Source organism: Sander lucioperca, chromosome 14 (assembly GCF_008315115.2).
Source record: "Sander lucioperca isolate FBNREF2018 chromosome 14, SLUC_FBN_1.2, whole genome shotgun sequence".
Lineage (NCBI taxonomy): Eukaryota > Metazoa > Chordata > Actinopteri > Perciformes > Percidae > Sander > Sander lucioperca.
In genome coordinates, this window is record NC_050186.1 from 22,185,944 (window position 1) to 22,197,807 (window position 11,864).

Below are 11,864 nucleotides of genomic sequence, written 5' to 3' on the forward strand. Positions count from 1 at the left end.
AACAACAATAACAACAACAAGTTTAATCAACTAGTATACATAAGCATGCATTATATATGAGGACTTATTTTCCTACTTAGTCACAATGAGTTGTGAGCCGCCATGCGACAAAGTAACAGCAAAAAATGTGAGTCCGGTAACAAACACCAGAGGCCCGTTTCAGAAAGCAGGTTTAGTGAAAACTAAGTTTCCCATCTCAGAGTAAATCTACTCAGAGTTCAGAGTTAGACTCAGAGTTTGTTAAACCTCCTTCCTGAAACTGGTCCCAGACCTGTTTCTCAGAGTCAGATTATCATCATTGACGTTATATAATTCTTTCAAATAGTGAAATCGGCTCCAGGAACACTTAAAGTCTTTAATGGTGTAGCTTTCTTGCTAGATGTCTGGTTGTAACCATAACCTCTTGTTATTGTAAGGTGATGTTAACGTTAATCAATCAGAGTGCCCAACACAACACAGCTGTCTTTAAAAGTCAGAAATGAGTAAAATATATTCATGACTGAAAGAAACAGTCAGGTTTGTTAATACATTTCAGTTCCATCTCCATGTAGTGTCTACCAATGTGTAGGTTAGTGTTTTCCATATATCTATGAGTGTTTTAATAATCACGAGGCTCTCTACCGGCCTAACAAGTAACTACACCACTACCATCAAAGCTAGAAACAATGACGTAGTGGAACGTCCGGTAAACCCTTTTCAAAATAAAACTTACAGTAGGCGTAAAAAACGAGCTGTGTTCGCGATTAATGATTTTCACAGATGAGGTTGTCGTTACATATTATATAATTCACCATGTTGCAGTGCACGTGTATACATAAATGCAGAAAATCTGCGTGAGTCAAATTTAGTAATAGCACGAGAGGTAACAAACTGAGGCTAATCTAGGGCTTCCTAAAGGAAACGAACCCATCATGGCGGCTGCCACAAGGCTTATATCAAGGTTGACACTGGTCACTGGTACGTTTATATTTTACCACGCATCATTCAGGGTCAGTGTGTATAGCCCAGGTTAATAAACACAAAGGGGGAAAGCGATCGGGATGTTTGTTTTTGCAGAATATTGTCTTAAACGTTTGTCGTCGATCAGTCAGCTTCCCCGTTTAAACCAACTACTACTTGCTAAAGTACTAATGTTAACTCTTTAGTAACCTTGTAAAAGATTGGTAAAGTCATGTTTGTTCCTACTGACTCACAACTAGTGACCAACCATTTGGGTTTTAACGTTAAACGCATCAAGTTAAATCTTAGCAATGATCCATACAGGTGGGACTACTTTTTTTGTGAATATTTTCTAGTTTCTTCACTCTTCTGTGACATTACACTGAATTTCTTTGGGTTGTAGAAAAAACAAGAAACTGATCAAAAAAGTAGTCCCACCTGTATGGATCAGGTCCGATTCATTTCAATAATTTGAAAGTAGTGAAAGTAAAACTTATGATGTCACTTTGGCTCTAAATTATATATAATATTAATTACAGCTTATATATATATATATATATATATATATATATATATATATATATATATATATATATATATATATATATATATATATAAATAAATGTCTGGAAAAAGTGGAACATGTGAGTCTAAATCTGCAATTGTCTTGTTTTGTCTGACTAGCAGCAGTCCAACCATAGACTGTATATTAATATTATATTAATTATATTAATATTAACAGTCTATGAGTCCAGCACCCTAGATATTCACTTCTATAATAATCTATAACACAGCGACGCAGCAACCAGTTACTGATTCTGTTTAATAAAAGACTAAATAGTCAAATGACTACATTAATTTTATAAATGATTAATTTACTGCAGCTCTAATGCAAATGATAAAGCTTTTGTCCTCTTCTATTTCAACAGCAGACAATGAAAGCTAATGCTTTTTGGGATAAAAAAAAATTGTATTCATTTGAGTTTTGGTCACCGGAAGTTCAGTTTGCATTGAGGCAGAATAACAACACAGATACAGTACAAAGACACATAATGGATCAGTATAATTAAATTCAATTCAATTTTATTTATAGTATCAAATCATAACAAGAGTTATCTCAAGACACTTTACAGATAGAGTAGGTCTAGACCACAGAGACCCACTAGACCCAACAATTCCAGTGATTAATTATAGTTAAAACAATAAATGTTGAAGACTTAAGGAAAGACATGCAAATGGATGTTCCTTGCACATGGAGGGCTTGTCAAATGGAGAAAAGATTACCTCCATTGACCTGCTTCCTAACAAATATATCCAAAGAGGAACTCCTGGCACTCAGTCTTTCCTCTGAAACAGGGAATTCCTCATGAATTCATGACACATGCTACAATGTTTTGGTCAACCCCCCAGGAGGAGGCAGTGGGATTGGACGGGCGGTGTGTCAGCGCTTCGCCTCCGAGGGCGCCTCCGTGGTGGTCGCTGACATCAGCGAGGAGTCGGCCAATGAGACCCTGGGGAGCCTGCCGAGTGACCTCAGAGGGCAGGCACACAGGGCGGCTGTGGTGGACGTGTCGTCAAAAGAGAGCGTAAAGAAGCTGATCACAAGTATACAGGTGTGTGGGACAGACAGAACATTCAGTTCATAAGACTCTGTACCTTTGGAGACAAGAGCCTTCAGTGTTGCATCCCCATCCCTCTGGAACACCCTCCCTGCAGATATTCAAAATGCTACATCCCTGGACATTTAAAAAAAAAACTCCTGAAACACCTCCTGTTTACCACAGCCTACATCCTCCCTTAGTATAGCCACAGTAATTCTGTAAGGTGTCCTTAGGTTTCATGAAAGGCGCTATATAAATAAAAGTTATTATTATAAGCCCTATTCACACGGGACAGGTATTACCAGGGGACCTTATGTATTATTTTGTGCGGCACATTCACAAGGGATAAGTGAAGTCTGTACTTTAATTTACTGACATTATTCCCTACATTTGACCCACAGCCAGTACAACTCTGAATCAGAGAGATGCCGATTCGCACGGGACTAATATTATTACACATTCTCAGTGTTTCCGGAAATTCTGTAGATAATTCGCTGTGAATTTTTACTAGACAAACTACAGACGTGGCAGATTGGCATTGGATTCTGATCACAGACGACCAGGGCTGCAACTAAAGATCATTTTCGTTGTCGATTGTTTTCTCGATTAATCGATTAGTTGTTTGGTCAGAAAATGGTCAAATAAACACACTCAAAGACACTGATCAGTTTCTTGTTTTTTCTACAACCCAAAGAAATTCAGTGTAATGTCACAGAAGAGTGAAGAAACTAGAAAATATTCACATTTAAGAAGCTGGAATCAGAGAATTTTGACTTTGTTTTTTTTCATAAAAAAAATTACTCAAACCGATTAATTGATTATCAAAATAGTTGCCGATTAATTTAATAGAATAGACTTTATTGTCATTGTACAAGCTTATGTACAACCAAATTTGCAGTAATAGTTGACAACTAATTGATTAATCAAATAATCTTTGAAGCTCTACAGATCTCTGCAATTATTATACATTGCCCCAGGTTATACTAGTCCCTTGCGAATAGGGCTTCTGTATAATCTGCAATATTTTCTGAGAAATACATACTTTTTACTCTTGATATGTTAAAATGCTGCAGGGACTATTACATATTTTCTTCCCCCCCGCTCTAACTTTTCTATTCCCTCCCTCTGCAGACTCAGTACTTTCAGCCTCCCTCAGTGTGTGTGAACGCAGCTGGCATCACCCAGGACGACTTCCTGCTCAACATGGACGAGGATCACTTTGACAAAGTCATCCAGGTCAACCTGAAGGTATGCAGCCGGGACACCAGGGGCCCGAACCACCACGCTGAGAGTGTAGTGGGTTATCCAGCTGTCTTTGACTCAACTCTGGTTTTCTGGTATCATGAAGCTGGCTTGCTTTTAACTGAGGTAGATCACCATGGGATCTATCACCTATGCTGCAGGTTAACTTCAGAGAATCAGATCAAAACCTGTCGATAGATAGATAGATAGATAGATAGATAGATAGATAGATAGATAGCACTTTATTGTCCGTAGACACGGAAATTTGTCTTGCAATACAAGCTCCAACAATTACAACACAACAATCTAAAGACAAAAAGCTAAAAACATAAAGGCATCAAAAAATAAAAACATAAATAGATAAATAATTAATATGAGGGGGGCCCTGCCCTGCAAGAGTGGTCTTAAATAGCCATAAATATAATAATATATAATATATAATAAATGGAGGGGAACTATCACTTCTTTGCCCTCCTATGTTGATTCAGCAGAGATATTGACAGAGGAACAAATGAGTGTTTATATTTGTTCTTCCTCCCGGACAGCCAATCAGATCACTGGAAACATTGAGGCATTCACACAGGAACTAAAGTCAACACTTTAGTTCCTGTCAGGATCCTACCTGACAGGAACTAAAGTGTTGACTTTACAATGAAGTCACAAATATTAAAGAGCAGTAGATATTTCTATAGGTCAGTATAATCATTTTGATATTCCATAGAGCTTTAAAAAACCATGCAGGCATATTTTGTGACACTAAATATAATGATGACAATGAAAGCTGTTCCTTCCTATCAGTCTTGATGCTTTTAAACTCTTTTTTTTTTTTTTTTCCATCACTGCAGCTCAGAATAAGATGAGGCGACTTTGTAATGAGAAGTGGAGATAAAAAGTAAACTCTGTTGTTTTTTATTAAAAATCAAAAAGACAAACACTGTTAATTAGCTCCCATAATTATGAATGCAGTATTGATCAGATAGACCTCTTCTCCGCTCTGCTTTGGCAGCAGAAACACATAATTTTTCAAGTTGTGCTTCTGCATTGCATAATTATAATAGCGTGTTCATCATCAAAAAGTCCTGGCTCAACCTGCATCTCTGTCTTTCTTTTATGTAAAATACTGAAAGTTAGCACTGCATATGAAATGAAAACGAGAGAACAGAACGGTGTGAAGTGGTTTATTGAGTCATCTTTTCTTTTGCATCTCTCCCAGGGTTCATTCTTGGTCATTCAGGCTGTTGCTCAGGCTCTGGTTGCCTGTGGAGCACCCAAAGGATCCATCGTTACTGTGGGCAGCATCGTGGGAAAGGTGAGATACCAGCAGGCACACGGCCTCTATTTTACAGTTTTAATATTTAGCTGAAGCTCTAATGTTTTTATCCAGAAAGGCGGTGTGATAGTGGGATTGTCCCCAACTGTTAAAGTTAGTGGTATTAACCTTTACTTACCAACATTTCTCAGAGCATAAGATACAAGAACAACCAGATATCCTTCAAGGATATATTTTTATTCTAAAACAACACAATATGAATGTCAAAGTTGGTTTGAAAGCCACACATTTCAGGAGCTGCTAAATTAGTTGTTCAGTCCTTTGTGAAAGGATCTGGTGGCTGATTTGAATTCCGGCTGTTACCTAAAAAATCTACAGTGATACAGCACTTAATGCACTGAATCCTTGTGTCTGCGTGGTTAATGTTTGTAGGTGGGAAACATTGGACAGGCAAATTACGCTGCCTCTAAAGCAGGAGTGGAGGGTTTAACAAGGACCGCTGCCAAAGAGCTCAGCAGGTGAGAAGAGTCCGATGCAACACTAACACATCAGAGTCAAAGTATTTGGAATACAACAAAGATTTACTTTTCCTTCTCTTTTCCTCCAGGTTTGGGATTCGGTGTAATTGTGTGCTGCCAGGTTTCATATCGACTCCGATGACGGATAAAGTTCCAGAGAAGGTTATTAGCAAGGTACAGCACGCACAAGGGTACACACAGATACAGTAAAGGCGCTGACACACCAACCCGATTATCGGCCGTCGGACAGTCTGGCGAGGTCGGTGACTCGAGTCTGTTCGGTGTGTTCCGTGCCGTCGTCACTCGGAGCCGTCGGCTTTAATTTGGGCCGATTTGACTTGTTGAATCGGAAGGCGGGCAGTTGGACTCAATGACCAATCTGATTGGTGGAGTGCTACCCCGGAAATGACGAGCAGGATGAGCGTGACTAGAGTCTCTCAAAATCTGACGAAAATCTTTCAAACTGACCTTTGTCGATCTGAAATGAAGACAGATTCAGCAACTGCATGACCTATTTCTCGCTTGTTTGTTTTCAGAAACACGTTTCGGTGAACTATTTTCGTAAAATACGAGATTGTATTCCGAACGAGCCGCCATTATGGTCTGGCTTTGAAATTCGGGAGAAGCCAGACCCACGTGACGCGTTCGTCCAATCAGCTGCCGGTTTTCATTTTTTTTGGGAAACAATACAGATTAGCGCCGCCTGCTGTTATGGAGACGTATTACGCCGCGCGCACATGCTGAACGTACGCTCAAGTCAGCGTCGCTTCGATGTGTTCGATGTGCACAGACCAACTCGGGGACTGACTGCCTTTTCTGCCGACGGTCGGCCGTCGGGTTGGTGTGTCAGAGCCTTAACACTTCATCTATCAGGAGTGAAAACATGACTCGGGTCTAAACTGCTGCAGTTTGACCACTATATACCATGCTGTGTGATTGATATTTTGTGCATTTTGATAAGTAAAGCCATTTCAATAAATTTCAATATGTACCAAACACAAATTATAATAAGTTTATTTGATATAGCACCTTTTACAGACAGTCACAACGTGCGTCACATGATAAACATTTGTAAAAATACAGTACAAATCCAACAAAAATAATTATTGAATGACCAATGAAAATCATTTCAACGATTTAAAACCTAAAACCCAAAGTTTACACACAATAATGTACAATCCAATAGATAATAAACAAGGGAAAAAAGAAAATAATTATTGAATGACCAATGATAATCATTTCAAGATTTAAGCAGGTAAGGCAACATGGAAATTACTGGGTGTGAATTAAAGTCAAAGTAAAATGTTTTCATTTCTAAAAAGCTTTACAACAGTAAACACCAATTTAACAAACCAATTTTGTTTATTATTTTAGATTAAAATTCCATTACTTTTAACTCCCTACAAATATTATTATTTATACATAACCGTTTATAGAGCACTTTGCAAGACGGATTGATTTTTGTTGCAGCAGATGTATCAACAACAACAAAATGGTGAAAACAAGAGTTTTGCCTTCAGTATAAACTAGCTCTCAAATGGAAAGCTGCTGACTGGGAGTTCAGTGGATTAACCTGAGACACTGAAAAAGACAAGTTGCTGTTTTTTTTCATGAATCTTTAAGCAGCACAAATTAACCTTTGTTCTGTCTGCAGAAGTCTTGGCGGTGGAGATCTTTAAGCCACAACAAATAAAACTAAGACCTTCTGCGTTGCTAAATATTACCAAGTGTCTGTGAGGTTTTTTGGGGGGATTTGGTTGATTTGACCCGTTTAATATAATCTCCAACCAAATAAAACCTTTGACAGATGACCCTGACGCTCCGTTCTTGTCATCAAACAGTGCTGTCCTCCTTCGCTCTGTTCAGTGTCAGGTTTTTTTGTGTTTCAGATGAAGTCCTTGGTGCCTCTGGGGAGAATGGGTGAACCTACAGGTCAGTGAAGACGCATGTTTAACATCACTCTGATTTGTTTTCACTGCAGTCCTTTATTCTCCATTTTAGATAGATATTTATAATGCACTGACTTTAAATGAACTGTTTTAAGCTCCTAACATAACTAGAATCTAAACTTATAAAGCCGTTTGTTTGTGGGTCTTTCTTAGGGCGTTTTCACACCTAGTCCGTTTCAGCCCTCCATGAGAACTCAGAACTATTAGTCAGCATTCTTTACGCATATGTGGACACTTCTAAGGGACTCAGACCCATCCGAAACGAACCAAACTCCGACCTCCTGGGGAAGTGGTCTGAGTACGGTTTGCTTCAATTCAGCGTTGCGTTTCTTTTCATCTGTATATTGTGAACACAATACACCTTAGGTTTGCTTTGCCCTTTTGCCTTTTGCTAATATAATTTAGCCCTATGGCCCCATCAGAGCTGAAGTTGACCAGTAAGAGAACTGAGTCCTCTTTCACGTAAACTGACAATGTGAACACAAAAAGAACTGAGTCCCTTTTCTGTTAGTTCACTTTTTGGTCCACTTTAAGAGGACTGAGTTTGGTTCGTTTAAAGAGGACTATATGTGAAAACACCCTTATTGTAGCAGCTAAAAAAGATTTTCCTACTGGACACAAAACACGTTGAAATATTATTTCCTTTCTCTTCATTACTTCTCCACACCTTTTGATCCTTGTCATCTCCCTTCAGTGTTTGTCCTGTACAGTGAAATTATGTAAATGGACATGGATTGTACGTTGTCTACATGTGTGTCTGGCATGCTCAGTTTGTAAAACCTGATTACACTGTTGACTTGTCCTTTTTGTTCTCCTCCAGAGGTTGCTGATGTTTGTGCCTTTCTAGCTTCAGATGATTCTCGATACATCACCGGAGCCAGTGTTGAAGTGACAGGTACAGTGTGATTAAATTCTCTGACAGTAGCTTTGGAGAAATAATTTCATTTATTTTCAACATGCTCAAACTGTGTCTGTGTCTTTTTTTTAGGAGGACTTTTCATTGGATAAATCTGATGAAGACCAATGGGAGGCCAGTTCCTTCGTTGTTAACTTAATTGTTCAATGATCCTACGTTTGTATTCGACATACAACATGTTATATACTGTGCGAAGCCACTTTTGTTTGCCAATAAACACGTGTTTGTAATATTTCTGTGCAGAATTTTGTATTTTAATTTGAAAGTTCAACATTAAAACTATTTGACTCAACCCTTGAGATGTCTGTAAAGCCCTACACTTTCTTTCCTGACCCATCCTAACTCCACTCAGAGGGCAGATAAAAATCAAGGTAAATAGACATATAATTGTACTGAACCGGGCAGGTTCAATAATAAAAACAACATAAATCTTAGAAACATAAATTATTAAAAAAAATAATTTATGATGTTTTTATGACTTTTTCAACAGACTATGACTTTTTACGACATACTTTATTATGACTTTTGTTATGACATACTAACTATACTATAAATTCTATGACATTTTTGTCTTTTTTTGACATATAAAAGTCAGTATAGTGAGTTTTTTTGGTATACTGATTTTTCAACATACTATACTATGACTTTTTACATTTCATTTTTCGACGTACTATGACTTTTTATGACTTTTTCAAGATACTATACAATTTTTATGACTTTTGACATACAATTACTTTTTATGACTTTTTTTGACAGTTACTATGACTTTTATATGACTTGTTCGACGTACTATACTATGACATTTTTTAAACATACTGTAGGATGACTTTTTTATGACATACTATACTATGACATTTGATATGACATTTTAATGACTTTATGACACAATACTGTGACACTTTTTATGACTTTTTTTGCCATACTATACTATTACTTTTTTATGACTTTTTCAGACACAATACTAGTAGTTTTAATGACTTCGACATACTTATACTATGACTTTTTACATGACTTTTTCAACACACTATACTATGACTTATTGACTTTTTTCAACATACTATGACTTTTTTTGACATATATAACTTTTTATGACTTTTTCGACATATACTACGACTATATGAATCTCTCGACATACCATAGAAAGAATTTTTCTACATATAATTTTTTTTTTTTGACATACTATACTATAACTTTTTAAGGCTTTTATTTGACATACTATACTATTAATTTTGAAGGTTTTTTTTTTACATACTATAATATAACTTTTTATAACTTTTTCGACATATACTACAACTATATGAATCTCTCGACATACCATAGTAAGAATTTTTATAGACTTTTTCTACATACAATGCTATGACTTTTTATGACTTTCAACATACTATACTATGGCTTTTTATGTCATTTTCAACATACTATACTATAACATTTTTTTCGACATACTATACTGTAACTTTTTAAGGCTTTTATTTGACATACTATACTATTAATTTTCAAGTTTTTTTTTTACATACTATAATATGAATTTTATGACTTTTTCAACAAACTATACTATAGACATTTTGTGGCTTTTTTCGATGACTTTTTTAGAAATACTATACTATGACCTTTATTCAAATAACAAGTTATACAAATTGTACAGTTTGTTACAAAAGTCATAAAAAGTCATAGTATGGGATGTCATAAAAAGTCATACTATAGTATGGGGAAAAAAAGCCATAAAAAGTCATAGTATAGTATGTCAAAAAAGGCATAAAAATGAATAGTATAGTATATCGAAAAAAGTGATAAAAAGTCATAGTATAGTATTTCATAAAAAACACAATGTCATAGCATATCATGAAAATGTCATAAGAACGCATTATATAGTATTTTAAAAAAAAGTCATAGTGAAGTATCTCCAGAAAAGCCATAAAGAGTATTGTACATTACACGTCATTTAGCGGACACTTTTATCCAAAGCGACTTACAATTGCTATATATGTCAGATGTCACACTCCTCTCGAGCAACTAGGGGTTAAGTGTCTTGCTCAGGGACACGTTGGTTGATATATCGCATTAGGATTCGAACCCAGGTCTCACACACCAAAGGTATGTGTCATATCCACTGCACCATCACCACCCACACTATATTGTACGTATTGTATAGTGTGTCAAAACAGGTCATAGTAAGGAATGTCGAAAAAAGTGATACAAAATTCAGTATAGCATGTCAAAATAAAGTCATAGTATAATATGTCGAAAAAAAGTCATAGTGTAGTAGGTCGAAAAAACGTCATATTATAGTATGTGGAAAAAAGTCATAGCATAGTATGTAGAAAAATTATGAAAAAAGTCATAGTATAGTATGTCGAAAAAAGTCATAGAATAGTATGTCGAAAAAAGTCATAGTATAGTATATCGAAACGTTAGGAAAAAAGTCATAGTATAGTATGTAGAAAAATTATGAAAAAAGTAATGTATAGTATGTCGAAAAAGTCATAAAGAAGTCATAGTATAGTAAGTTGAAAAAAGTCATAAAAAGTCATAGTATAGCATGTTGGAAAAAGTCATAGTATAGTATGTCGAAGAAATATGGAAAAAGTCATAGAATAGTATATCGAAAAAATATGAAAAAAGTCATAGCCTCCCTTCCTCTCACTGGAAGTCAGTTAGTATACCAGAGGCATGAAACAAAAAAAAAAAAAGTCAAAGTATTGAAAAAAAAAAGACACTATTTAGGTTGGTATACCAGGGGCACAAAAGTTTAGTTGGTGTACCAAGGGCACGAAAGTTTAGTTGGTGTACCAAGGGCACGAAAGTTTAGTTGGTGTACCAGGGGCACAAAACACTGGCCCAGGCGGATGGAGGGGTTTAGCCTGGAAAGGGGTGCTTAATTTCGGGTACACAGGTTCACCTGGTGCGCAGGGTTCCTGGAGGGCTAGTATGTAGAAAAAATATGAAAAAGTCATAGTATAGTATGTCGAAAAAATATGGAAAAAGTCATGTATAGTATGTCGAAAAAATATGAAAAAAGTCATAGTATAGTATGTAGAAAAATTATGAAAAAAGTCATGTATAGTATGTCGAAAAAGTCATATAAAAGTCATAGTATAGTATGTCGAAAAAAAAGTCATAGTATAGTATGTAGAAAAATTATGAAAAAAATCATGTATGTCGAAAAAGTCATATAAAAGTCATAGTATAGCATGTCGGAAAAAGTCATAGTATAGTATGTCGAAAAAAAGTCATAGTATAGTATGTCAAAAAAATATGGAAAAAGTCATAGCCTCCCTTCCTCTCACTGTAAGTCAGTTAGTATACCGGGGGCATGAAACAAAAAAAGTCAAAGTATTGAAACACTTCGAAAAAAAAGACAAAATATTTAGGTTGGTATACCAGGGGCACGAAAGTTTAGTTGGTGTACCAGGGGCACGAAACATTGGCCCA

At 36.2% G+C, this 11,864-nt stretch overlaps 1 protein-coding gene and 1 long non-coding RNA gene across 3 annotated transcripts; both read left to right on the plus strand.

The window, feature by feature from the left end:
• Positions 1–682: 682 nt before the first annotated feature.
• On the plus strand, positions 683–8,677 carry hsd17b8 (hydroxysteroid (17-beta) dehydrogenase 8). 2 transcript variants are annotated; one of them, XM_031295556.2, is made up of 9 exons: positions 685–957; positions 2,350–2,552; positions 3,672–3,788; positions 4,996–5,091; positions 5,485–5,570; positions 5,660–5,744; positions 7,460–7,502; positions 8,340–8,414; positions 8,508–8,677. In XM_031295556.2, exons 1-9 carry the CDS (start codon positions 912–914, stop codon positions 8,525–8,527), a joined length of 771 nt encoding a protein of 256 aa, XP_031151416.1. In that variant the 5' UTR covers positions 685–911; the 3' UTR covers positions 8,528–8,677. The 2 variants fall into 2 exon arrangements, with proteins under 2 accessions (XP_035847252.1, XP_031151416.1); XM_035991359.1 differs by lacking the exon at positions 8,508–8,677 and having other exon boundaries at positions 683–957; positions 5,660–5,758; positions 7,457–7,502; positions 8,340–8,401.
• Positions 8,678–11,060: 2,383 nt separating this feature from the next.
• Positions 11,061–11,864, plus strand: LOC118493049. The gene is made up of 3 exons (XR_004894988.1): positions 11,061–11,122; positions 11,186–11,188; positions 11,761–11,864. It is a non-coding gene; the product is annotated as an uncharacterized LOC118493049 (long non-coding RNA).

Bases quoted from the DNA above. Each gene is read 5' to 3' on its own strand.
- hsd17b8 (XM_031295556.2), top strand. From the start codon at position 912: ATGGCGGCTGCCACAAGGCTTATATCAAGGTTGACACTGGTCACTG. The intron at 5,571-5,659 runs GTGAGAAGAGTC...CTTTTCCTCCAG, and splicing joins GCTGCCAAAGAGCTCAGCAG to GTTTGGGATTCGGTGTAATT. The intron at 7,503-8,339 runs GTCAGTGAAGAC...GTTCTCCTCCAG, and splicing joins GAGAATGGGTGAACCTACAG to AGGTTGCTGATGTTTGTGCC.